General features: G+C 47.4%; 2 protein-coding genes across 2 annotated transcripts; one reads left to right on the forward strand and one right to left on the reverse strand.

Annotated features, from left to right (window-relative positions):
- The first annotated feature begins 626 nt into the window (after positions 1-626).
- On the forward strand, positions 627-7,638 carry LOC144133822 (uncharacterized). Its single transcript, XM_077666907.1, has 7 exons — positions 627-719; positions 2,376-2,591; positions 3,701-3,856; positions 3,919-4,105; positions 4,542-4,737; positions 5,305-5,411; positions 7,428-7,638. The coding sequence occupies exons 1-7, from the start codon at positions 627-629 to the stop codon at positions 7,619-7,621; spliced, it is 1,149 nt and encodes a 382-aa protein (XP_077523033.1). The 3' UTR covers positions 7,622-7,638.
- Positions 7,639-8,782: 1,144 nt separating this feature from the next.
- On the reverse strand, positions 8,783-15,478 carry LOC144133823 (uncharacterized). The gene is made up of 5 exons (XM_077666908.1): positions 15,460-15,478; positions 12,813-12,873; positions 12,226-12,432; positions 11,951-12,151; positions 8,783-8,942 (listed from the first exon to the last, which is right to left on the reverse strand). The coding sequence occupies exons 1-5, from the start codon at positions 15,476-15,478 to the stop codon at positions 8,783-8,785; spliced, it is 648 nt and encodes a 215-aa protein (XP_077523034.1).
- Positions 15,479-27,997: the final 12,519 nt, after the last annotated feature.

Below are 27,997 nucleotides of genomic sequence, written 5' to 3' on the forward strand. Positions count from 1 at the left end.
GGCATCGAGTTGAGCAAGGCCGGCCAAACTCGACGACTCTCGGTTTACATGCGCTCAATACGAGTGAGTCAACTCTCGTGGCGCGCCCTGCGAGGTGCGACTACACGAGTTGTCAACCGGCTCCCGCTTCTGTCCTCACCTGCAAAACAAATGTTTTCGGAAACCAAAGCGTGAATGATTGTGTATTTTGCGGAGGCGGTTGCTTGTCAACGCACCCTTCGGGTGGAGTGGAAGGGTCGAGTCCAGTCCGACACGACTCGCGGCGTTTTCACGATCCCAATAACCGGTTTGTGACCAAACAACTCAATCCAACCCAGGCCTCCGGCTGCACGCTACAGTAGCTCGCTGCTCTTTGTGTCGTGGCAGTTCCAGGCTGTGGTTTTCAGCGTGTTATCCGCGTTTCAGTGCACGCCATGCCAACTGTGTGCCTTGTGAGAGAGTGCCGCACGACTTACCAGAATGGAAGCAATGTTAGATTTCACAAGTTGCCCGGAGACCCGCAGCGAAGAGCCCTGCGGCTTCGAGCCATTAACCGCGATATGGGCCGTCAGACTGGGTACGTGTGCTCCGAGCACTTTCTACCGGGCGACTAGGAAACAGACCTGGGTGTCCTTCGAAGCCTCGGTATGGATTTCAAGAATGCTCGCATCAAGCGAGACGCCGTACCGACGCAAAACCTCTCGCCCGGCGCACCGCCAAAAAAGCGGAGAAGGTTCGAGGTAAGTTCGCGAGACGAAAATGATGAACTTTATTACAGTTTATTGTCCTTTCTTTCGGTTCCTAACAGCTTTTCCTTTTTTAGGAACTACCCGAACCGCAGGATGTGGAAGTAATTTTGACAGCCGAAGAGGCGCAAACTTCGCCTCAAATGGTTGACAGCTGCACACAGACCCCAAGAAACACCTTCACTGTTGCCTGCCAGACTGACGGCCGTGATGTGCAAACACGATGTAAGATTTTCCTTGCAGCAGTGGCGCGTTCGTGTTGTACCCATATTCCACAAAAATAAATTGGGTCGCAATAGTTTTTTCGCGGTTTAGGAAGAGGGAAGGAGCACTGTTTGATGCATTCATTGTTCACTGGTACCACTGAATGCTTGACAAATTCTGGAGGAGGCATTCGTGTTGTCAGTTCCAATCTGGGGAAGTGCTTGAATAATGTATAAAATTTTTTGGGCCTCCGAAGGAAGCCATCACGTATTTCACATGCAGGTAGTGATAGCATAGCTGACATCAAGTTTGGCAGTCGCATGCCTATTGGTTGATAATGAGGAATCCATAACTGTGCGATATTAACATTGTATAAACAAACAGCTCTTGGCATTGCATGAGTTTCATTTTCTTCATTAACTTTCAGATGCACAGGTGAACCTCCACATTTCCGTGAGAAAGGATATCCACGTGCAGACAGATGCCGGGCAGACCACCAGCGCACACTGTGAAGCTTGCACCAATACAAGCACAGCTCCAGCCTCCACAACGCAACCTTTTCTTCTCCTCTACCACCTCCTCCCTCCCAAACAGTCGCCTCACTACCAATTGATGGTCGAGCACCGTCTCCCATCTCATTCGCTCCACGACAGTCATCCAGCCCCATAGATTCCGAAGCCACAGACTGTGAAGAGGAGCATAACACTCTGCAGAGCTCGGAGTTTTTCCCATCACTTAACGAGACCTTCTTGGGGTAATAATTATGACTTAATACGTACCCCTTTAGCATGTGCACTGAATGCCGTTCCATTATGATGGCGTGACTAAAAATCAAATCAGTCATTTAGTAGGTATAAGAGCACATAATGTTGTCCTCCCTTTTCTCGGGCAGGGGCAGGTATGAGTATCGTACTGTCTGCGCTCGCATAATTGCGTTGTGGTGGTGCACATGTCCTCTCTCCAGCTGGCCAACTTCGCACCCTATGAATATTCATAAAGCAGCTCTTGATCTACTGAAATGCTTTTGCAATATTCCATGTCACAAGCAGCTGCTCATGCAGCATCAATGAGACAAAAAATCTTGCAAGCTTTGCAAACCTGTCATAACATTACTTACAAGCAAAAAAAATGCACAGAATGCAAACATGCGCACTAGAACACACAAGGCGCAGTGTCGGTGTGGGCAACCATTACATTTACTGCTCTTTAATGCTGTTAAATTCTAGCTTTCAGTTATCTCGGCAGCATCACATGACTATTTAACCATTGCAACTCACTTTACTTTGTTTCAGACTTGACTCCAGCACTGAGGAAGTCCTTCCACAGGATGATAAAAAATTTATAATATTTGAAAGTTGCCTGAAAGAACTATTTCAAGTGTGCCGCAAGTGCTTTGCCGCTTGCAAAAGTGTAAGTCGTGTGTCTGGGACTTGGCTTCAAATACAGACACTGTGTGCCAACCACCAGTTCCTCACATGGTCAAGCCAACCGATGATCAATGACAAGGCGGCGGGCAACGTGCTGATGTCAGCAGCTATGTTGTTCGCTGGCACCAGTCCCACCTCAGTGCCCCGGATGTTCAACTATGTGAACGTGCAGGTGTTCACGTCACGAACATTCTACAATTACCAACGAGGCTACCTGCTTCCTGCGATCGACAAGGTAGGAGAAAGGTTGTGCATTGTAAAATTAAGAATTGCTGAACCAATATTTCACAATTAGTTACTTCAGTTCAAGCAGTAAGTCATCCAGTAAGTCATCATTTGGAGTCAAAGCACTGAGAAACTTGATCACTCTACCTTGCTTATAATATCGAACAACCTCTCATGAGCTGATCCCCCTCTCGGGTGAAGACCCTGGGTCTGCACATGTGCCTGTAAACATCAAAAACCCCTCTCGTTTTAAGACACAGGGTTCTATCTGTATGTCCTGATGTAATATCTGGTCTGTGAGGCATGTGTTCTGGAGGGTCCACATACTATCGCAATCAAAAGTTTATTGGACACGAGTACATGGGAAAAAAATTGTGGCTCTGTTGCGTAATCCAGTCGCCTGAAATGTGTCACGGTATGTGGGGGCAAATATGCTCTAAACCCTGGCAGCAATACCACGCAGCTGCCTCAAAAGACAGAGCTGGAATAAATTTTTTTTCTTGAACACGTGTCTCATAATATTTTGATCGTGAATTTACATAAAGGGTCCATGAAATGATTTTCTGACAGATTGACCCCAAAGCAGCTTCAATTTCCAAAAGACTCAGCAACAGCTATTCATTTTCGATCCACTGAACTCACTTTACAAGAAAACCAGGGTAGAAAATTCCAGACGCCTTTTCTCCTCGACTCTCCAATGAATGGTGCGGCCCAAACCGTCACAACAGTGACAAGTCCTGAAGTCGACAGTGCACATCTAGAACATAGGTAGCACCAGACGAGCACAATAATCAAAATAAAAGAGCAACGCTGTTAGCAACATCTACTGCAAAGCAAGTGAAGCAATTAAAGTTCTTCACGCATGCGTACAGTACTGCCCAGCGATTTCTATATGTCCCATTTTATTCAACTATGTATAACACATTAATTGCGTTTGGTTGCGAATTGCAATGTTTCTTCACCCTCATATCTTAAATAAGGAAGAGTTCTGAAAATAGGTTTTCAAAATCATTTCATGGTACCTGTCAAGAACAGAGGAAGCAGCGTAATAGTGTTCTGCATTTGATGGGATGTTTAAAAACTGCACCTTTGTCATACCAGATCTGGCAATAACAACAGGAGGAGTTGTTTCGTCAGTTGGAAGGCTGCACTGTGGACTTGGCTGGCGATGGACGCTGCGATTCGCCAGGATTTTGTGCAAAATTTTTAACTTACTCTTTGCACGTTGCCCAGCTAAACAAAATTCTTCACTTCGAGCAAGTGCAAGTCGGGGAGGTAGGTCACAGCTTTTTAATAAAATGGCTCTGTGATGTAACTTAGCTTTTTCCCGACAAAAGTGTGCAGATGTACAATCAAGCACTTCCATGGAGAAGTTCGCCTTTGTGAAGAGCCTCAACATGGTGAAGGAGCGGGGGCTGAAGGTGGCGTCAGTGACAACTGACCGGCACGGCCAAGTCACCAAGTATATGCGGACGCAGGAGCCCACCATCCGACACTACTATGATTGTTGGCATATCTCAAAAGGTAGAACCGAATGAACCTACGCTTCGCAGATAAGACTGTTTCCTGCATCATGTTTTGTAGAATGCGGCGAAATTTTAGACTAAATTTCATTGTTCCAAGCAGACTTTACTACAAGAAAAGCGGGGCGGACAGCAAAATTGTAGTGAATATAGTGAAGCAGTGGGAGAAGTTCCTGAATTTGAAGAGGCAAGAAGATGGGGGGAAGTTTTATCTGTTTGCTGTCCTTTTTGGCTGTGGTTTATGTCAATGACTATGAGGGAAAGGCCAGCCATGCATGCACAGGTTGCGGATGGGCACTGTGGTGTGAAACCGGATTCCTTGAGTTCTGCAGGCTAGAGGAGGGAAGGCGGGTGTTTCGGGGTGGAAGCTCAAGAGGCAGGTTAACATATAATGAATGAAGGATTAATCTTCATTAATTATTACACCTCCATTCCAGGCATCAAGAAGAAGCTGGCTGCCCATGCAAAACGTGCTGGGTGCAGTGTGCTGGAAATATGGATTCAGCCAGCCAGTAATCACCTATATTGGTGTGCAGCCCTCAGCGATGGCAGTGCAGAGCTACTGACAGACATGTGGAAAAGCATGGAGCGGCACGCTGCAAATATGCACACGGGACATCCAGGCCTCTACACGTATTGTGCACACGATGACCTTGGAGAAAGGGAATGGCTAGTTCCTGGTGAGTAATGTAACTATTTGAAACCAAGATATGCTTTCTGCAAAGAACTGAATTTGTTTCCTAAATGTTTATTTGCTTTCCACATTAGAATCATGTTCTTGTGATGAAGTATGGCATGCGACATGCTTCGTGAAACTGCGAAGTTGCTGGCATCCAGCTAGTTTTGAACCTTTCCCAAAGAATTATTTGCTGTTGTCATTGGAAGTTATGCCCGCCTAAAAAGATGGAGAAGGCTTTTTTCGGAGAAGGCTTTCCTGGGAAATTGATTTGTAAATGCAGGGACAACTGCACACAAGTTTGTAGAGGTTGTGAGCTCACCTCGTCGCCTGAAAGACATTAGGCAACTGGCTCCCTGTACACACACTTTCAGCTTGGAGGCTTTCACAATTGCACTGATAGGCTTTGCACCAAAGTCTGTATGCTTCTCACCTGAGGGCATGCGTGCAAGTTAAGTAGTGAATGTTATTATGCGAAAATTTACACCTGATGACCCGCTCGAATTATTTGTCTGGCTTTTCAGAACACAACTGGCAATACTCCATTTCAATGAGAATGCCATCAAAGGACAGGCCACCACAGCTGAAGGATTGTCCAGATGGAAAATAAACCACCCAAAAGCAAGGAAGGGTACAGCCGTTGCTTGTCCCGTGAAAGCGGAGCCTACATATGGTAAGCAGTTTACTTAGCATTACAAAAACATTTTTTTGTAAACTCTTTAAGGTGCAAGACCTCAAAGGGATAGAAAACAAAATGTGGGCTAAGAAAACAAATACAGAAGTAACTGAAGTGTAACTACTAATATCGGCAACAAATTCTTTTCTTTAATATTTGAGTCTATATGCTCCAAACCATTGTGAAGCCATATTTCAAGCACAGCGTGCCTCAGGATATCCATCATATATGGGCATGACTGCTCTAAGCCACCTGGTGGTGTCAGTGCAACACAATATCGTGGGTTGATGCAGCCTGGGACCAGACAACCCCAATGACACCAAACTTGAAAATGGCCATGGGCCACGCTACTATATAGAGTACATTACAGGCCTCGCTTTATGTATATACATTAAAATTTTACTACAATCTAACTTTCAATTTTGTATTTAGAATATAGGCTTGGCCAGCATTTTGGTGGCATATTCAACCAACCAATCAAAGTACAACCTTTGTCCGTAACGTTTTGAGACTGATTTATTTTCTTCTCTAGAAATGATTCCTGAAAGGAAATGTTGGTGTGTATGTGCCATCTTTCCAAGCAAACCTGAGCAATTTACATGTAGGAAAATACGTTGTCACTGGTCGTCTGTGCATTCTACTGTGACGAAATGTGGAGATGGACGTCCACCTCGAACAGCGTGCAAACATTAAATTCTGAGTGAAGCTTGGCACGACAGCCACACAGACATATGAGCTCCTTCATGACGTTTACAGCAACTAGAAATTTTCGCGGGCGCAAGTTTTCGAGTGGCACAAGAGGTTCATTTCGGGGAGAACATCGGTGGAAGACGACACAAGGCAGGGACGCCCTTCAACCTCACGGACTGAAAACAACGTGGCTCGGATCAGGGAAATCGTACCGCAAGACTGCACCATTACAGTCTGCATGCTATCAGATGCTTTCGACATTAGTAAGACAACATGCCACCAAATTTTGCACGAGAACTTGGGGAAATGAAAGCCGAATGCCAGACTTGTGCCGCACTCCCTCACACAGGACCAGAAGGACATGTGGGCATCAGTGAGCACTGATTTGGTCTCCGAGGCAGAGAAGGGTGCTGCATTAGTCGACAGCATCATCGCTGAAAACGAAATATGGCGTTTTCAAAACGATCCTCAAACAAAGAGGCAGAGCGCTGAATGGCGGTCCATAAGCGCTCCGGCGTAGAGAAAGGTGCGGCCACAGAAGACCAAAACAAAGACGATGCTGATAGCTTTTTTCGATCCAGAGGTGTCATACACCATCAGTTCGTTCCACAAGGGCAGACGGTGAATTGGGACTTTTATATTCGCATGCTCCAACACAGGCGTGATGCACTGCGACGCCGTCGCTTGTAGACAATGGAGCCTTCTCCACGATGACGGAAGGCTGCACACTGCTCTCAGCGTGATAAAATTTCTTGCTAAGCACAGCATTACTGTACTTCCCCATCTGCCATACTCGCCTGGCCTCTCTCCATGCGATTTTTACCTGTTTCCTCCTGTGAAGAGCGCCCTAAAAGGTAACTGAATTAGGAGCGTGGAGGCCATTCAAGACGCCACGACAAAGGAGCTGACAGCCCTGCCAAAAGAGGCATTTTCCAACTGTTTCCAAGACCTCAAGAAGCGTTGGGAGCTGTGTATAGACTTCAAGGGAGACTATTTCGAAGGGGTGTTGCACAAATGCTTTCAATGTTAAACGCATTTTTTTAATGGACTCATTCTCGGAACATTACGGACAAAGGTTGTATTCAATTTCAGCCACCAAGTTCTATTGTAGGCGTTTCCAAGAAAACCTAAAATATGGGTGTGTATGGGGATAAACAAAGCAGTATCTTCTATACCCTCTTTAGTACGCTTTAGTCCGCTCTTTTTGTATAACTGGTTAGTGTCAGGAATGTTGGCATTAATAATGCTGATGTTATTATATGCACGCTTGTTGTTTTCCAGATTATGTTGGCCTGCTTCTGAAGGAGACAGTCTATTGCTCTGAACAGTGGCCGTCTTTCAAGGCAGCTTTTGCGGAAAACCTTTCGACTGCCCCACCCCCCATGAGTCACTCTTTCCCGAGGCCCTCTAAGAATGAACTCGTGGCAGCAAGAAGGTCTAGGTTTGCCAGTAGCATGGGGAGCACCACTGTCTAGTACAGGTGCGTATTCCCTAAAATTACCAAATCAGTGTTGAAGGATAGGCCCATTACTTTCAAAACAAGTTGTAGTCTGGTCGCATGTTAATGCGCATGAATTTATGCAGGGCGTGTTGATGGGATAGTTGTTTTTTGATCAGACATCGTGGATTCCATGATGTCTGCCATGAAGCATGGCAGAGGTTGAAGTGTAGGTCGTCACACACTCAGACAAAAAAAAAGAAATACTCTCCATCTCACAAAAGCATAGGTTGGGATAGAGTGCGAAAATAAAATCAATCTGTCCCTACCTATGCCTTGTACGCAACATCAGCACATTAAAAATAATAACATGATAACAAAGTGGATGCAGATGAAACTTTATAAAAATATTATTCAGAAATGGATGGATACAAGTATAGGATTTTTAAAAGCAACCCTTTCACAAAAATAATGAACACCTAGGGGTGCTACTTCTTTCAAATGCTCCCATCTGCAGCGAAACTTTCACACTTTGAAGTCTCTTGTCCCAAAGGTGCATTCCCCTCTTCCACACTTTGTGAATTGCATAATACAGTGATGTGCGGTTAATATGGACACTTTTGTTCCCAGAAAAAATTATTTATAATGTGAGTGGTCAAAAATAACGAATGAAGGTCAAAACTCAGCTACTCAGCCAGAGTACCCTTGTTCGAACCTGACCGTGGCGGCCGAATTTCGATGGAAGAAAAACAAAAGGCGTCAGTGTGCTGTGTGATGTCAGTGCACGTTAAAGATCCCCAGGTGGCCAAATAATTCTGGAGCCCACCACTACGGCACCTCTTTCTGTCTTTCTTCTGTCAGTTCCTCCTCTAACCGTTCCCTTACTGCATGGTTGGACACCTAGACATGAGACAGATACTGCGCCATTTCCTTTCCCCAACAACCAATTTTCGACTGCATATTATACCCAATGAGCAAGGTCCCAGAGCACTAAAGCAATGTCTGCAAAACTGAGACAAAATGTATCTTTTTTGCTTTTGGTTTCCAAATAAGCTGTCCATAGTCCAGGCAGAGAGTTTCTATATCACCAAGGCAGAATGGAATGGGAGGAGATCAGTCCTTGAAAATTGTACTTATAGCAAGGTGTCCATGTTAACAAGACATGACTGCAAGTTCACAAGGATTGCTGAACAAACTTCTACAGCCCTCGTGCATACTGGAAACCAGTGTAACCTTCCGATGGAAATCTCTCCCTTATTTGGCGTACAGCACAAGCAGGGAGGACCATCCGGTGATGTCTGCCCAGGCGTTCCCAAAGCCAGTGCGCAAGCTGGCTGTAGCTGATGTAGCGGTACCTCCTGTTGACAAAAGAAAAGCAAGAGTCACTATTTTTTTCAGCATAGCAAAATGAAAGTTCAGTTTCAGGCTTTTACAATGCTGAAAGCTAATCATGTTATCAGTGTCTGTACAGTTAGTTCCAACGTCATTGTTTGCAAGTTAGATCATGTGGTTGTCACTGTGTGTTCTTCCTGGCAGCATTGTGAACTCAGAATTCTATTTCAACATTTTGAAGTTACTGACAGAGAATGGTAGACAACAAAAATGCTACAGTGGCATGACTACAATTTCGTGGCAGCATTGAAACTTTTTATTCATGGTGCCACGGTTCTCCACAGGCAGCACAGGCAAATGTTGCTGAACTACTATATTCATACGAAGTTGCGAGAGCAGGAAAGCATTTATTTACAAGGCCAAAGCGGGGATTGGGCACGTTACTGAACAGTCAGTGGCGAGCACCATAGCTCATTTTTGCGCCCACGGAGTCTGTCGTCATTTTCTCACTGCACTATAGCGCGGCTTAGCATTTCGCCCCAGGTCAGTTGAAGCTTGTCCTCAAGCAATTTAGACAGCATTGTGATGGCAGCACTTGAGGGAGGCTATGTGAGTCCATTCGGCCATTCGGCCAGGCCATTCGGCCAGGCCATTCGGCCAGTCCATTCGGCCTTAGACACGCACCAAGGCTTCTGTCTGATGGCCAGAGCGGTACCAGTTACTCTAGTGTTGCATGCCATAAATTGGCAGCGGAGAGGAAGTGGCTGGCTGAGCAAAATCAAACACTGACACATACTGGCTAAGAACAGCCTGTAATGCAAGCAGTTCGGACGACAAAAGCGACTTGTTAATCATGCGATCGATATTGACGGTGAAGTCTGTGGCTCGACTGGAATGCTCGCACTTAGATATAGATCTGATAGTATGAATGTCATAAGCATCAAATCAAGCGAGTTTAAGCCCCAACATGATCAGAACAGGTTCTGATGAGGCATTCACTGTCCACACTTGTGCGCAACCGTCATCTACGATAAGAACGACCTGTGGCACGAGAACTATCTGTTTCGCAGTGTTGTTCACATCTGGCTCAAAAAGCAAGTGGCGGGTGCCCGTGTAAATGTTGGAAGATTTGATTTATGGGTGTTTAACGTCCCAAAGCGACTCAGGCTATGAGGGACGCCTTAGTGAAGGGCTCCGGAAATTTCGACCACCTGGGCTTCTTTAACGTGCACTGACATCACACAGTACACGGGCCTCTAGAATTTCGCCTCCATCGAAATTGTACCACCGCGGCCGGGATCGAACTGGCGTCTTTCAGGTCAGCAGCCGAGCGCATAACCACTCACACACCGCGGCGGCTAAATGTTGGAAGAGTGAACAGGAACGAACATTACTGCCGTGGCTGGTAAGAGCACATATTGGGCGACACTAAAGGTTGCAGCACCCGGTTGCTGTGCAGGTCTTCTGAAGAATCTGTCTTTATTGAGTGAAGTGTTTCACAGATTTCGCATAGCAAGTTGCAACTTTCAAATTAAAGCAGCCAACAGTCATCGAAGCCAAGGCAACCATAGTGGAATTTTTCTATTTTTTCGTGCTGTTCATCAATGCAAAATTGTTAGTGTAATTATGTGATGAATCAGAAAGCAAAAGAACAAAACAACCACATGCTGCCAGTGAGTCTGATCCCTCAACCTCCAAATTTTGCGCCCCATGCTCTACCAACTTAGCTATGGTAGCAGCTGCCCAGTCTTCTCCTATCGGTGATTTTTATGTTGCATGTAACATAACCTTGAGAGTGTTCATCAGTGCCACTCTCATCCATGGCGGTTACTAAAAGTGTCACGTAGGAATGTGAGTGACGAGGGCAGAAGCTGTGAGAGAACTCTCTCATGCGGATTGTGACATCAAGATTGCTAGGACCTCTTCTGAAGCTGCTGAGCAAATAAGTGAGGGAAATGAGGGGCTTATTATGACTTACAAACGAGGGAAACCAAAAGTCATCGAAACCAAGGCAAGCACTTTTTGTGCGGTGTTCAATGCAAAGCTATTTGTGTAATTAAATAATTCTGTTTGATTTTGTGATACCACCTCTTCTGTCACGCTGGTCGGCCCTACCACTTTACAACTTTAGAGCTGGTGGGTGGAGCTGCGGAACAGCTGGGAGTTTCAAAGAGGTATGCCTTGCACCGTCAGCACATGCAAGATGCCAGTGTTGACACATTTAAGACAGGTTTACTGTGTGACTGCTGAAGATGCGTATTTTATACACCATGCTGTGGCACAAGCATCCACACATTAGTAGAAGTGATGATGGATGCAATGAAGTCTATCGGCAAATTCTTTTTAATCGAAACAATTTGTATAGCACACTATAGAATGTTACCACCTAATGCACGTTGGCAAAAAAAAAGATGGCAATGAGGACAGCGCTGTGATGGTGATTGTTCTGGCAGTGAGTGGGGCTAGGTTACTTTGCTATGAAATTCCATTTTGTACAGTCTCCTGCGAAATAAAGGATTGATTGTTTTGTACTGATTTTACTGCAGTTCTCACAATCCTTTCCATTGCAATCGGCTTCTCTAGTGCTGCGCCTGTTAAAGATGTAAACTCAGTCAATAAAACAGAAATGTGTCTGGCAAGAATCCTTACAACTATGTGCATGATCTTCAACTGCATTATCCAAGTTCACACATGCCAGAAGACACGTCTCATCTGCTTGCTCGTTTACTCGAGAATATTTTACCGCCTGAGTAGCAAAACATCGGGACCGTCCACGCATATGAAAAAAGACCACCGAAGTCGTGTTCGCACTCGCGTGCCGCGATGTGTATACACACCGTGGCACCTAGTGCAAACACATCGGCGCATTTACACATTTTCCTAGGGAGGGATGTCATCCCAGAAGTTATCGCTAGGTTGAAGTCTTTGATGAGCACTGGCTCCCCGTTTGATTACAGCGCTTCGCATGTGAGAAAAGAGCAAAAAAAGGCGGTCGCTTGTTCATGCTGCGTCTCCCTTTGAGCATTGTTCTTACTTTGTGTGCTCGACGTGTAGCCAATGATCCAAAAGCATTTGCAGCGCCACCGTAAGCACCACCTCGTCGAGGCACAGGGTGTAAAAGCGGGGGTGCTCCGTGATGCACCCGAACGGCTGCTTCACAGTCGCTGCCGGGATCTCGCGGCAGCAGGTGCTCTCGAGTGCAGTGGGCATCGACACGCACCGCCCGCAGAAACACCTATTCGAATGCTTCGGTTAGCGATTGCACTCTCTCGAAAACTGCTCAACGTAAGCAACAAGATTCGGACATACCAGTGTGTATTCCCGACACGACCGGGTTCAGGAGGCTCACGGTCGGGGCTTCCGCAAGCAGCGGTTGTGCCGCGGGCTACGACCGCTAGTTGCTGGCCGCACGCTCCGTCTTCGCAGCCATTGTCACTGCCACCGCTGTCGTCCTCTGACGACGGCTGATCTGGCACCCGCAAAGGTGTGTCGCCGTACGGCTCAAACCCCAACCGAAGCAGAATTGACATCTGAGCTAGTTGGTTTTTCATTTTCAAAAATTATATAAAGCGCACTTAGGACAACAGACAAGGGAGACCAAACAACACAAGCGCTTACTCGCAACTGCGCGTTTATTCGAGAAACACACAAAAGGAAGAACAATCACAAACCCTATGGTGGTTTTGCATGAAAGAGAGTTTTGTTATCTTGACGCACCTGTGTGAGCACTTTTCCTGTCACGCCTGCGCGATGGCTTTTGTTTTGTTTGTGATTGTTCTTCCTTTTGTGTGTTTCTCGAATAAACGCGCAGTTGTGAGTAAGCGCTTGTGTTGTTTGGTCTCCCTTGTCTGTTGTCCTAAGTGCGCTTTATATAATTTTTGAAAAACCCCAACAGCCGACTCCTTTCCAGCAAGCGACGCTGCAGCTCGGGAAGATCGGCAATTTTTAAATTACCTTCTGCGCGTGATGCAGCGTGACGTCATTTTGACGCCACATTTGAGTACATATAGTGCTCTGACCTCTGTCAGCTATGGGCCAGCAGGCCTCGCTAAGCCGCCATGTTGTGTCGGCGACAGAAGTCTCGGATTGGCTACTTATGATGACGTTTCCTGTAGAGTTGAGGAGGACGCGTGCCGGGAAATCGAAATTAACTTTTTTTCGCTATTCGATCAACCCGGACGATGAAACGAATCACTGCACGCTATAGAATGAAGGGTCAAAAATTCCAAATATACAAATCGTCCAAAATTTTCGGAAAACACTTCACGACCCCTTTAAGGGGCTTAGAGGAAGTAGGAAGCACAACGCAAGGTTTAGCACGCAAAGAAACTGCTTCGCATCGTGGAACGCATCGTCCTACTTCTCGCACTTTAGCGATCGGGTACGCTGTATTGGACCAGAATTTCAGAACTTTAGAGAACTTGGCTTCTCTCTCCATACCTCGTGCTTTCTTTGTTTCATTTAATCAGTCAACGCCAGATATGAGGGAGGGAAGAAAGTCGACGCAGCGCTCCGCCTAGTAATTAAAGGTAGAAAAATGCGCAGCTAATCCTCAGGCTTCAACAGAAAATTAGCCGGGGTTTAACTCTGGTTCAACCGGTGTGTGACGTGCGAAAATGCTGTGACGTAAAGGGTGACGCCACAAGTGACACCATAGCAACGAGATGGCGCAAATAAAGCCGTGACTACTTTTACGAGGGTGGCCCGGGCCAAATTTATGGAAATAGCCCGGGCCAAATTCGGAGGTCGTCATCGTGTCGGGAACGCCCAATTATGTTTGGACATAGATTTGGTCCAAATTGCAAAGGTAAAATTTCGGGGGTGCCCCGGGCCAAATTTTGGAGATAATCTAGGTTAAATTCAAGGTCGCCATCATTTTGGGCGCCCTCAGTAATGCTTGCATATAGATTATGGTCCAACTCACTCAAGGTCATATTTCGGGGGTAGCCCGGGTCAAATTTTTGAAGTGACTCGTGCCAAATATGGAGGTCGCCATTGTGTCGGACACAGGAAATAGTGTTAGGGCATCGGTATTGGTCAGATCGGACGAGGTGAAATTTGCGGGGCGGCCTGGGCAAAATTCGTTGCTCTTGGCGTCACACTCAGTACAGCAACGAGAGATGCACAAGCAAGATGCACACAGTAGCTATAATATATAGGGTTAACATTGCCATCACAGTTGCTACGGCACGAGCAAGATTCTAAAGAGAAAGCTTTACTGGCCTAGTCCAGCAAGTTCCTCCGCTCGTGACAGTTTCAGCTTGAAGTGAAGGAGGGATACCACGTGACACGCCGCAACCGCACGGCGCCGCCGGCGGTGCACCGACCGCTGCCTCGCCAGACGTGACTAACCACGTGACTCACCGATCGCTTGGAAGGGAGACAGCGCAGCTCTCTCTGCCGCACGCAGTTTCTCGCTGTAGCAGGGCCAGAGCTTCAGTTCAGCCGTTATGCGACGGAAGGAGGGAGAGGGGACGCTGGCCCGTATGTGCCGAAGTTGTCTGCGCGGTCCCAGTGCCGAAAGCGGCAAACTGCGTCGGAACATCCTGCTTTCGCTTGAAGAGCCCAGCCTAGCAGAGCTAAGCCGCAGCCATTTCTTTTTACTGGCTCTGACGATCGTAAGAGTGCTTTCGAAAATTAAAATAAAAATTGGTTTGTAGGGAAAGGAAACGGCCCAGTATCTGTCTCACATATCGGCGGACACCTGAACCGCGCCGTAAGGGAAGGGATAAAGGAGGGACTGAGAGAATAAAGGAAGAAAGAAGTGCCGTATTGGTGGGCTCCGGAAGTAATTTATACTACCTGGGGACCTTTAACGTGCACTGACATCGTACAGCACACGGGTGCTTTAGCGTTTCGCCCCCATCGAAACGCAGCCGCCGCGGTCGGGTTCGCATATCCGACCGCGCAATGGAACGCGCATGGTGTGAAATATTCGCATACGTGAGTTGGTTTCGAAGGAAGCGTCGCTTGGCGCAGTGTAAGGATGCGTTGTTGCTTGCTAGACCCCGCGTCGCAGCCCACGGCAGCGCCACCTTTGTTTACAGACATCACGTTTGTCTATTGCGGACGCCGGCTTCGCAAGCCCGTGGCCGGGGTGTAGCTGGGTGGGGCCACTGCGCGTGCGCAGCCGGTGTACGTCTACGCTAGCACAGATGGCAAAACAGTTGTCTAGATAACTGTCCTAGCGGCACATGCTGGCATCAAGCCCATTCTTAACGAAATGTTATTGGTAGATATGGCGTGTTCTGCCAGATACACGTCCATAACGTGTTCTACACAAGCGGTTTGCTCTCTGTACGTCTAAGTTGTGCTAAAAATGGCTACTACCACATAGAGCCAGCCCTACGATTGACTTGTACAATGCACAGAAATTGGATCCAGTTGCCCGCATTAACGCTTTGTGTGCGAGAAAATACTATTGCTCATTCACTCCACATATCTTTCACTTTCCGTTGCCATCTGTAAACTGAAGAATGCACATAACACTGTCAACTCATCTGCGCGCTCTGTAACCTCTTCGTGGTGTGAAGAATCGCTTACCGTTGGGGTGTTCCTTCATCCTAGTTAATAATGTCCAAGATTGCGACGCCTTCGCTATGCTGTGGACGAGGCAAAAGGATCGCAATTATTACTCCTCGCCAGCATGTGTAACCTCCAGTGCAGCATGGCAGAGATGTATAGCCTAAAATTGTGACTATAGAAACCTGATGACCTCGTAAACAAGTGAAAATTTCAGCATTTGTTTAAGCATTTATTTTATTTTTATTCCAACGCCTTCAGCAAAATGCAGAGCTTCATCCAACTTTTTCTTTTAGTAAAAAATAATTTCTGTGGCTCTTTCCGCCTGTGTCGCTGTTTGTTCGGCAGCAAAAAAAAAAGAAGAAAGAACACCGAAGAATTGTTAATTGTGGGCACTCATATCCCGACACGACGCACGGGCTATGATCAACGCCATAGTGAAGGGCTCCGGATTAATTTAGACCACCTGGCGCACTTCAAGATATGCTGACATCACGCAGCATGCTGACATTTTTGGAATGTCGCCGCCAGCGTAGTGCGGACGCCGCGGCCAGGATTCGAACCAGTTAATGCCATCACGAGTCACCACGGTGAGTAAAAGACCCTTTATCAATGGGGAACTGAACTTTAGTAGGGAAGCTTCTTTTTTTTTTTCTTTCTCGCCACTTGACTCCATTACGTTCAAAACGAAAGCGATGGCCACCAACAAGCAGGGCATGATGTTGCCGTCGAGCCTTAGGGATCCGTGCTTTAATCGTTCTTCACATTATCGCAGTTTTTTTAAAAGAACGGCATTCTCTGCAGCTACAGGAATTTCAGTTTTTAATGCCATACCATTGAGAGGGCCATAACGGGGAAAACTGTCCGGCGTCGGCGTCCGTGTTGGAAGGTGGTGTTTAAGGGCATTTTCCATGCTCCACCTGGCAACCGTCCCCGTCAAATTAGAGGAGAGGAGGGAAACGCCGTAGAAAGATTGAATTGGCATGAATTAAACTGTCCAAGAATGATCCGCGTCGATGTTTGTGTGAAGCTACAACCTGCGAACAGTGGAAGGCGGCGTTTAGTGTAATTTCTCTCTCTTCACCTGCCACCTGCCAAGCAACCTCCCCCCCCCCCCTCGCCGCTTCTCTACGTGTAGCGGAGTGGAACGAGGGGCGACACAACGAATGACTCAGCAAAAACAAAAACAACTAAGAATGACTGGCAGTGCTGAGAAGAATCCACGAGCCAACCATGGCCTGCAGGAGGTGGTGTTTAGGGTGATTTCCCTCCAACTGCCTGCCACTTGCCGACCTGCCACTTTTAACCCTTCCCCTCCCCTCCCTCGCAAAACTCGTAGAGAAGAGAGAGACCGGACTAAGAATGACTCAGTAGAAATAAAAATGACTAAGAACGGCTCAGCAGAGATAGATAAAGGGACAGGGGAAAGGCAGGGATGTTAACCAGAAAGGTTCCAGGTTGGAATAAATCAGCATAGGATAGACTCATAATAAATCAGTATTGGAATAGATTGACCAATGATATAAAATTGCTAACCCATTTCCACCGCACCAATCCGATCGATCACCCCTAAATGATTTTTATTTCTTCGTTAGCTCCTAAATTTTCGATGAAAGTATCCCGCTCTTAATTAGACCGTATTGATCTATCGATGTTGGCAAACTTCATTTTTTCTTAGCTTTCATTATGAGAGCAGATAAGAAATTAACTACAAGCCAAGACCATGTGTCGGAAGTGCAGTTTCCTTTGCGTCCCTCTCGCCGCCTTACAAAGAGCGATCGTTTACGCATACACGGTTGGAGTTTCTAGAAATTATAAGCTCGCATTCTTTTTTTTAACGGGACAACATCAACAGTCTCCTGTCGCTGAAAATTCTGCGTCGAGGTCATTGACCTTGAGCGAAACATAAGCGAAAAATCCCCTGATAAGCAGCGTATGTGGCAGGTGAGGCGCCGATGTAACGTGACTTTGCGGCGTCATCACAACCTGCCCACCAGATTGGGAGAAATCTGCCCTTCGTTCGCTAGTGGCGGTTAAATTAATGATCGCTCACGAAACATTGCTCGGGAAGAGCAGGATGAGTCACACAAGCCCCACCGGTGACAGCCCCTGCAATCGCAGGACAGTGGCGCATCGGTTAACCTCGGCGCCATTGCGCTAGGATGGGTAGGAGGACTAGCAGGGATCTATTAATGTAATGTAGGGAATTACCAATTCCGCAGAAATGGACATTAGCCCTTTAACCCTCTCAAGTCGTGCCCTTCTTTTGTTTTTGTGAATCGGAAAAATTATCCGCGGGAAAATTCTGCACACCAATGCTGAACCTTTGTTCATTGCCCTTTACCTAGAAGTTCTGTCTTTGCCCCCTTTATCCTCTGGTCGTAAGTTGCCGAGGGCTCAACGCGTACGCGTTCTTGTCTGGTAAGAATACCATGCAATTTATTTTGTATGTTCGAAGGCTCTTAGCCCCTAAATTTATCGCTCTCAATTACACTGTTGAGCGGCCGCCAATGAACAGCACTTGATGGCGAACGTCAGTAGTTTTCCCCCTAGCTGTAAACGGCCTAAACTACAAGCAAGGCCTCTTTGCTTTCTCTTTCAATAATACGTGACGCTTAGAACGTGCTTATCCGTATGGGTACAATGGACTTGATTCGATGCATCTAGCATGGACTGGACTAAGTGGCCGTTGGCAAGTCCGATCTCCTGGAATCGACGCCTGCGCATTTCCATTGCCTGGGCACTAGCCTACCTATCGAGCCGTGGCCGCAGCGCAGCTTTTTTGAGATGGAGGGAAGGGTGGGTTGGTTAGGGAGGATGCATATTTACGTCGGATGTGAGGTCTAAACCCCGGCTCGCAGACATAGCCTCGAAAGAATAACGGGGAGAAAGCAGAACTGGTTTCACGTCTTCGCTCTCGCATGCCGTTATCCTGACTCGACAGCGTTGGTGCACACTTCGTCCGCGGTGTCCGGTTCGAAGCCAGTTTCACTGAGTTCGACGCGCTTCCGCATGCGGCCGAGGGCCGTGCCGCGCCCTATTTTTTCCCTGTGTGTGTGTGTGTGTGTGTGTGTGTGTGTGTGTGTGTGTGTGTGTGTGTGTGTGTGTGTGTGTGTGTGTGTGTGTGTGTGTGTGTGTGTGTGTGTGTGTGTGTGTGTGTGTGTGTGTGTGTGTGTGTGTGTGTGTGTGTGTGTGTGTGTGTGTGTGTGTGTGTGTGTGTGTGTGTGTGTGTGTGTGTGTGTGTGTGTGTGTGTGTGTGTGTGTGTGTGTGTGTGTGTGTGTGTGTGTGTGTGTGTGTGTGTGTGTGTGTGTGTGTGTGTGTGTGTGTGTGTGTGTGTGTGTGTGTGTGTGTGTGTGTGTGTGTGTGTGTGTGTGTGTGTGTGTGTGTGTGTGTGTGTGTGTGTGTGTGTGTGTGTGTGTGTGTGTGTGTGTGTGTGTGTGTGTGTGTGTGTGTGTGTGTGTGTGTGTGTGTGTGTGTGTGTGTGTGTGTGTGTGTGTGTGTGTGTGTGTGTGTGTGTGTGTGTGTGTGTGTGTGTGTGTGTGTGTGTGTGTGTGTGTGTGTGTGTGTGTGTGTGTGTGTGTGTGTGTGTGTGTGTGTGTGTGTGTGTGTGTGTGTGTGTGTGTGTGTGTGTGTGTGTGTGTGTGTGTGTGTGTGTGTGTGTGTGTGTGTGTGTGTGTGTGTGTGTGTGTGTGTGTGTGTGTGTGTGTGTGTGTGTGTGTGTGTGTGTGTGTGTGTGTGTGTGTGTGTGTGTGTGTGTGTGTGTGTGTGTGTGTGTGTGTGTGTGTGTGTGTGTGTGTGTGTGTGTGTGTGTGTGTGTGTGTGTGTGTGTGTGTGTGTGTGTGTGTGTGTGTGTGTGTGTGTGTGTGTGTGTGTGTGTGTGTGTGTGTGTGTGTGTGTGTGTGTGTGTGTGTGTGTGTGTGTGTGTGTGTGTGTGTGTGTGTGTGTGTGTGTGTGTGTGTGTGTGTGTGTGTGTGTGTGTGTGTGTGTGTGTGTGTGTGTGTGTGTGTGTAAGCGCCCTGAGTGTGCCCCGCCCCGTAAAAAGATTTGTGAGTAGATCAGGAAGCCGAAAATCAGCAAAAGCAAGGAGCATAGGAGAATGTTTCTATTTATTATTTAATTTGTGGCGTTGAACAATTGGAGAAGCACAGTGTAATTACTTTGTCGCTGAAAGATAACTGTTTAGAAAGCGGAATAAAAAACAACCGCATTCCGCTGGTAGGTTGGGTGGCTGTCATGATGAATTTGAATGGCGCAAAGGAACAAACACAGGAAGACATGGAGACAGAAAGAGCGCCTAATACCAACTCAGTGTACTGCGGAAAACCACCACCTTTATACGCCAGCACATTATCGTAATACGGGTGTTATCGTAGCCAGAACAAGGCAACAGGGAAAAATATGTACAGAAACAGATCATGAATTTCCTAAATTTTTTATCCCTTGTTTTGTGAGGAGTAATTCACTGGCTTTTGCGCACAAACGTGATCTTTTTCTGTACATATTTTTACCTTTTGTCTTGTTCTGGCTATGACAACGCGCTGATGATGATTATGTACTTGTGTATAAAGGTGGTGTTTTCTGCAATAAACTCAGTTGGTAGTAGGCGCTCTTTCTGTCTACGTGTCTTCCTCTGTTTGTTCCTGTACGCCATTCAAATTAATGATGAGCCAACTAGCCGAACAGCGAGTACTTCGGCAGTCATGATGCTATGGGCAGCATAAGAGGATTCTCGCACAGCTTCCGCGCTCCCCGCAGGATCACGTTCCACGAGACACTAGCGCCAATAAAGGACGTACTACGTCCGCCGCTATGGCCTAGGGTAGCGCTGGTGAACACTATCAGGCTTAGTTAAATACTCCCGACAGCAGAAGTCGGGGCAGTTGTCACCGTAGGTTAAGTGGTCACAAGACGCGAAATTCTGAGGTCGTGGCCCCGAATCTAACCAACGGCTGTCAGTTTTTCGTTTGCTTTCTGATGTGTTATTTTTCAGTGGTAAAATAATTAGACTACTGATCTCTCACTCATAAACAGAACGATATAAATGAACGTTAAAAACATTCTTCGACGCTTCACTGACTCTTGATTGTTTGCTTCCTTCATATTCACGTTATAACGGGTCTCTCCTTTCCTTTTCCTTGCCTGCTTATTTGTCAGTAGGTTAGTTTGGTTTGAAACAGAACGCAAGAAACGCAAGCGATCACCAGACGCTATCTGTAGAAGAACTGGCGGTGCATATGTTGCTGCTCTATGCAGGGATGTCGCTGTTTATTGCGGGCGTGACGGCTACAGAAGATTTCGCCTGATGCTCCAGGGTCGTCCCAAAGGATTTGCACCTGCCGATGTCCACTTGCCGCTGCCCGCGCTTTTCAAAAGCAATCAGCGGCCACGGGAACAGAAACATGATGCGGACGGCGCCATTCGCGGGCGAACTTTAGCGCTCGCAAACATGTATTTCCTTTTCGTGTAGATATGCGTATGCTCTTCCGCCACAACTAATGTCCACCAATATGAACTACTTACTGTGTACCAAAGAGTAATGTTTTCTTTGCGATTTCTAATTACTTATCACTCGGTTGACGGAAATTTCTCGTGAATCATCAGACATAATGACTTGCAGAGAAACTATGTTCCATTACTTCTGTAATGTACTCGCACGTTCTTCATAGCATTCTCAAAGGGTTGCCGGCGCCACCGGCTTTGACTGTGTGCGACTCGCCGTGGAAAAATCTCTCATAGAGATTGTGCACACCGCGAAATGATTGCTGTTGCTCCCTCTCTCTTGGATGGTGACATCACTGCGTTACCTTGACATCTGTCAAATCAAGCCCAGGAACATGATTTCTCTGCTCCCAAAAAGAGCGTGCCTTCTTTAGATTAAGCACATATTCTTACTTTTGTACTGCTCTATGCGCTGCCTCTGCTGCCTGTTATCTTTGATACCTGTAGTGTGTTTTCTGTACTTCTTAGTATACATGAATGATATTGCTTACCTAAAGCGCAAATTCTGAAAACAGCTCAGCTGAATAATTGCACAGGATACATAAACAAAGACTAAGAAGAGATCAAGCAAGAGTGTGCCGAAGTAAACGAGAATGCTGCGCTTAGAGAATGTCAAGAACACTTGCTATGACAGCTTTAAAAACTGAAAAAAGAGGTTCATGACAACTGTCTAAGAGTGACAGAACAAGATCAGTATTCTAAGAACATGAATGTTAAAATAAGGGGTTTCCGTACGAGGATAACGAAAACCTGGAAGTGCTGCTTGCTCAAGTGGGCAGCGCAGTGGGCGAGCCTTATAGCAAGATATCGAAGTGTGCCACCGTGTTCTCGTAAAGAACGACACAGAAAGCAAGAACATTGTTGTTGCCTCTAACCGCTGTGCGAAACGAGATCGAATAATTGAACTGTACAGAGTAGACAGCATTTTCCACAAACGCGTCGATTTTGTTGAACACACAGTTTAAGTTTCTGGTGAGAATGACTACCGCACAAAAGAAGGAATTTATTTGGCGTTTTGCATGTACAAAGTGTTCGCACTGAAAACAGACTTCTGGAGTCATCCGGATTTGATGGGACGCTGATTTGAAAAAGATAGTATAAGAGCCCCCGAACACAAAAATTCGATATCGCATTCTCTTTCCCCGTCTCTATGAACACTCCAACAAATATTGCTTGTCCTAACAATAGTGTCTTTGCCCTTCTATATACTAATTCACTGTCTGCACTGAATAAGAACGACGGAGTAACAACATTTATTTATGAATTTAAGTTCAACTTTCATTTAGTAATCATCACGAAAACTTGTGTAAAACACACGATGAAGTGCTTTGTTTGCCCGGTTACAGTTTTTACCTAAACAGGCCCTGCAGGCGCGGGGGGGGGGGGGGGGGGAGCATTACAAGTGGTATCACAACAGTAGTCATGTGTAATGTTCCCCGACTTCTCGCCTATTACTCCGGATTACTACTCACTGACGCTCCAATGCCAAGTCTGTTATTTATCGTCGACCTGACGGGAGTACATTTTGGATTGGAAAACGTTTATTATCGGCTTGAGTTATAAATGGGTTTGTTGATGTTGTTACGTGGCCGTCAGTGGAGACTGGCGGCGACCTCTTCGGCTCTCGTCACCGCCTGTACTTGGGTTTTCAGGTCGGAGCTGAGCAACAAGGTCTCCCACGGGTCCGGGAGCGCGAGCCTCTTGAGCGATATTGGTGGGGGATCTCTCGGACAGTCTCAGAATATGTGGTCTACGGTGGTTTTGCCGCCGCATTTGCTGCACTCCGGCTTAAATCCATCCGGGTACACATGGCTTAGGACCGCTGGATTAGGGAGAGTTTTTGTTTGAAGTAGTCGCCACGGTACCTCCTGTTCTTTATTTATGCTTTTATGCGGAGCAGAGAAGGTTAGCCTTTCTAGCCTGTAATGCTGAGTAATCTAATGGAAGGTATTTAGGCCATCTCTCGTCATTTCGACGTCCGAGTTAGCGTCCACAGCTCGGCCGATAGGTCCTCGAGCTTTATCGTGGGCTGCCTCATTCCCCAGTTTTGACGAGTGAGCCGGTACCCAAACCAATTTCACTTCTCTCCTGTCTTTCAGGTAATTCCTTGGAATTCCCAAGGAGGTGGCAGATATTCCGCCCTTGGCGAAATTGCCAATGACTGGTTTTTAATTTCTGACAATCACTTCTGCTCGCGGGTTTGTCAACGCCAAGGAGCTTGCCGCTTCTTCGGCTTTTTCTGAAGAGTTGGGGCGTACTGTCGCGTTTGCTATGAGTTGGCCTTCCTCGGTCACCGCGGCTATCGTGAATGCTTTCTCGGGTGTTGGGTAAACTGCCGCGTCTACGTAGACTACGTCCTTTTGGCCCTCATGTTTCTTAGCTACGGCTTTTACTCTTGCCTTGCGTCTTCCTTCGTGACGGGCGGCGTGCATATTTTTCGATAATGATTTTAATAATAATAATAATAATTGGTTTTTTGGGGAAAGGAAATGGCGCAGTATCTGTCTCATATATCTTTGGACACCTGAACCGCGCCGTAAGGGAAGGAATAAAGGAGGGAGTTAAAGAAGAAAGGAAGAATAGGTGCAGTAGTGGAGGGCTCCGGAATAATTTCGACCACCTGGGGATCTTAACGTGCACTGACATCGCACAGCACACGGGCGCCTTAGCGTTTTTCCTCCATAAAAACGCAGCCGCCGCGGTCGGGTTTGAACCCGAGAACTCCGGATCAGTTGTCGAGCGCCCTAACCACTGAGCCACCGCGGCGGGGCACGATTTTACCATGATTGTCTTTCAGAGGTTGGACGGGATTTTTCAAGTATCCGCGTTGAGCGCTTCCGCGTTTATTCCGAGCCTTTCTAGGATTGCTCTAGCCGCATTGGTTCTAGTAAGCCTGAGCTCTTGCACTCTACGATGGGCCTCAGTCAATTCGTCTAGCGCGTTGTGTAGGCCGAGTTGCAGTAAAATCTCAGTGGAGGTGTTGATTGGTAGACCTAGGGCTGCCTTGTAGGCCTGCCTGATGAGTTCTTCAATTTTGAGTATCTCAGCGTTGTATAACTGTAGATAGGGGAGGGCGTAATTCACCTGCTGATGACAAAGGCTTCCACCAACCAACACATATCGTTTTCCTTAACTCCTGTTCGCCTGTTCGCTATGCGTCGGATCAGTCTAATGGTTTGGTGAACTGAGGCGTTTAATTTTTCTATTAGTTTGGTATTTTGGAGGTTCTCTTGGATAATTATTCCAAGGATTCGGATAGAACTCACTTGTCTAATTACTTTTCCGTGCACTTGTATGGTTATGTTGGCTGGCGGGAGGCTGGATTTCTGTCCTTTCGGAATGGCTCTTTTAATTACGAGCTCCGATTTGGGATGAGAACATTCTAGTCCTACCGTTTTAAGTAGGATTCTATGGTATCGACGTCCCTTTGTAGGGTTGGTTCTATCTCCTCATCATTTCCCTTCGTTATCCAGAGGGTAATATCGTCGGCATAGAAAGTGTGTCTGAGGATAGGGATCGAGGCGTTCCGGTAGTTCTACGAGGGCCAGGTTAAATAAGAACGGCGAGAGTACCGAGCCCGGCGGGGTCCCCCGACAGCCCATGCGTATAGGATCCAAGATCACTCCACCGAACGATATCTCTGCCGTCCTTTGGTCCAGAAACGATCTAATGTAATTCAAGGTTCTGAATCCTGGATTTAGTCTCGATAGGTTAGTGAGGATGGCCTCGTGTGACACGTTGTCAAAGGCCTTGTTTAAGTCTAATCCGAGGATAGCTCTCATGTTCTTGCTTTTGGGGATTAGATCTTCACTAAGTTGAATCATGACGTCATTCGTGGACAGTTGGGCTCTAAAGCCTAGCATGGAGGGGGGTAGGAAGTCGTTATCCTCCGCGTATCCCTGGAGTCTGTTTAGAACCACGTGTTCCATTAGTTTCCCTAAACAAAATGTAAGGGAGATGGGTCTTAGGTTTTCGGCTGTTACTTCTTGCCTGGTTTAGGTATAAAGATTATTTTGGCGTGTTTCCATTCTTGAGGGATTTCGCCCTCCTGCCAGAGTTTGTTGGTTAGGTCAGTTACGGCAGTCACTGACGTAAGGTCTAGATTTCTCAACATTTTGTTGCTACGCCTTCGGGTCCTGCGGCTGATGTCGTTTTTAGTTGGCTCATGACTTGCCATACTTCCGCCGTGCTGAATTCCTGGTCTAATTCTCGGTTCGGCTCGCCCTAAGGGAAGGGGGTTGGTGGATTTCGTGGTGTTTAGGTATCTATCCTTGAGTTCTTTGATCAATCCTTCTGTGTTACCTGCCCATTTGTGTGCTACTTGAGCAAGTCTATTGCGTTGAACCGATTTGTACTGTGTGGGTTCGAGTAAGTATCGCAGCAGAAGCCACGTGTTTTTCTTACCCAGGTGCCCGTTCATGAGGTCGCATACCTGTCCCCACTGCTGTCTTTCCAGCTCGAACGCGTACGCTTCTGTCTTCCTTTGCAGCTGTGATATCCTCTTTCTGAGGGCGCGATTGTGTTTTGTTTTTTCCACCTTAGCTGTAAGCTCAGGTTGGCTTCCCACATGTCTTTCATTTTGGGGTCGGTTGTGTGTTGCGAGGTTATCGCCTCTGTGTCCTCTGTGGTGGCTTTTACATATTCCTTCAAGGAGCGGGTCCACTCGTTCAGGTTACCGATTTCATTCGGAGCGGTTTTGTCTCGAATTTTGCGGAAGCTGCCTCAATCTGTGAGTCTCGTTTTTAACGGGGGAGATTTGTATGGGGCCGTCTCGACGGTTGTTTTCAATATGTAGCGGTCGCTTCCTAACGTGAGGCCTGTATTTATCCATATGGCTGGGTTAATATTTTTACTAAGGGCAGGATCGGGGGTTGTGTCCATGCTATTGCCTATCAAAGTAGGCGCTTTGACATCGTTAAAGATCGTCATACCCTCGTCTTGTATGGACTGCCATAGCGCCGTTCCTTTTACGTGCGCTATCCGGTATCCCCAGGCCGTGTGTTGCGCGTTGAAATCGCCTACCACTACAAGTTGGGATTTCCCTGTTAGTTTTACGGCCTTACGGATAATGTCGGAGGTTGCTTTAGTTCTGTCCTTCGGTGAACTATAGATGTTAAGAATATAGACGTCTCCAGCCCCTGTTCTGCGCGGAGGGATTTCAAATACCTTGTGCTGGACCTTTGTGTCTTCGATTTCGTGTTGTATGGCTGCGATGTTGCGTTGAACGAAAGTCGCGGTGACCGAGATACGTTTTTTCGGATCCGTGCTTGGGGGAATGTAAGACGTGTAACCCGTTAATTATATCGGGTAAAGGCTTGTTGTAGCGGTATGACATCCGGTTTTTCGGATAGCTGTTGAATATGGAGCTGCAGGTTGCCACGTTTGTTTTTGTAGCCCCTGCAATTCCACTGCCAGATCTTAATTTTCTGAGGTCGAGGGACCATACTGAGTTGTTTGAGGGAAGCTTCGTGGCAGTTGCTGCACGAGCATTTGCACGGTAGCGTCTAGAGCCGCGAGGCGGTCTAGTGCTGTTAGGCGTTGTAGGATTTGTTGGAGGGTCTGTCCGACTAGTGAGAGATTGTCTTTGGTTTTCTGGTTGTCTTTTTCAAGTTTGTCTAACCTCTCGTTTATAAGCGCAGTGCCTTTAGAGGTGACGATGGTTTTTGGTTTGGGCTGCGGCTCACCCTCTGGAGATGCCTCAGCTACTCTCTTCGAGTTAGCATCTATGTCTGTCGACGCCTCTCTCTTTAGCGTTCCGCGGTTAGCGTCCGTATCCATCGCATCCTCGGTTACGATTTGGGTGGGAGTAGGTTGAGCCGGTCACGCGGCTACCGGTTTGTTGAAGGGGATATAATTGGGACCTGTTTTGACCAGTTTTTCAAGCTCGTCTATAAGCCTATGGAGTGCAGCATTCTCTTCTTTTAGATTTCTATTTTGCTCCAGAGACGCGCACGCCCTAGCGTCCGCTTGGGAGACAATGGCCGCCCAGCTCACCTGTTTGTCGGCGTTCTGGGTGGTGCTGCTGCTTCCTGAGAGGGGAGGTTTCTTGCGCTCGTTGCACTTGCTTCTCGGGATGCTTGATCCGCGGTCGTCCAGGGGCGGGCAGGAGGTAGACCTGTCCCTCGACTGACTTTCGCTGCGGCGTCGGCTAGACGCCCGTTCTCTGGATCTCGAGCGTCGTCCGGGGTTGTCGTCGTCTTCCGACGAGAGCAGGGGGTACCGATTTCCGGTCGGTGGCTTCTTGGCCTGGAGATTCTTCGATTTCTCGACGAAACGGTGCTTGCAGTTGCGGCTTCCCGTAGCGTGCTCACCCTCACAAATGATGCATTTGCCTCGCAGCTGGGGGACTCGCCTTCCTCCGGTGGCGGGTGCTCCTCCCCGCAGTGACGGCAACGTTGGCTTTTCGGTCTGTAGCACACATCGGCTCGGTGCCCGACCCTGCGAAATTTGAGACATGTTTCTACTCGTTCTTTATACGGATAGCAGGTGAAAAGGCCTGCTTGCAAAATCATTTCCTTCGGCGGTTTGGTGCCCTCGAAAGTGATGACAGCCGCTCTCGGGCGTCCCATGCGGCATGCGTTAACGATGGGGAGTTGAGGATTTTCACTGATGCATTAATGAAGAATTTCATCCAGCGTCTCCTAGCCGTGGGCTCCGTAAATCACTGCTCCTACGGATCGCTCTGGCATGGGAAAGTACGCCATTGCTGGGCAGTCTTCGTTGTTCATTGTGAATCCTGGCATGCTCCGGTAGGCGTCTGCTCGTTCTTTTACGGGGGTGCTGATCGTGAAGGTGTTGTTGTATGGGTTGATCCGCAACCTGTCGCTCGTGAAGATTGCTTGAGGCGGGGGGTTGAGCTGCTGGCAGAGCGCTTTGAGCAACTGCCCCGGGGCAGTTGTGCGAAGGTTTTTCCTCGGCTTTACTACGACCTTGCGGTCATATTCCGGTAGGCGTGGAAGTGGTGACCTCCTACGTCTCGTTGACGACTTTTTATGATCGGTCACTACTGAGGACTTGTCTGTGCTTCGGGCGCGTCCGGCGTTGGTCGATCCGGCGTGC

The sequence above is a fragment of the Amblyomma americanum genome, chromosome 5 (genome assembly GCF_052857255.1).
Source record: "Amblyomma americanum isolate KBUSLIRL-KWMA chromosome 5, ASM5285725v1, whole genome shotgun sequence".
In the NCBI taxonomy this organism is placed as follows: domain Eukaryota; kingdom Metazoa; phylum Arthropoda; class Arachnida; order Ixodida; family Ixodidae; genus Amblyomma; species Amblyomma americanum.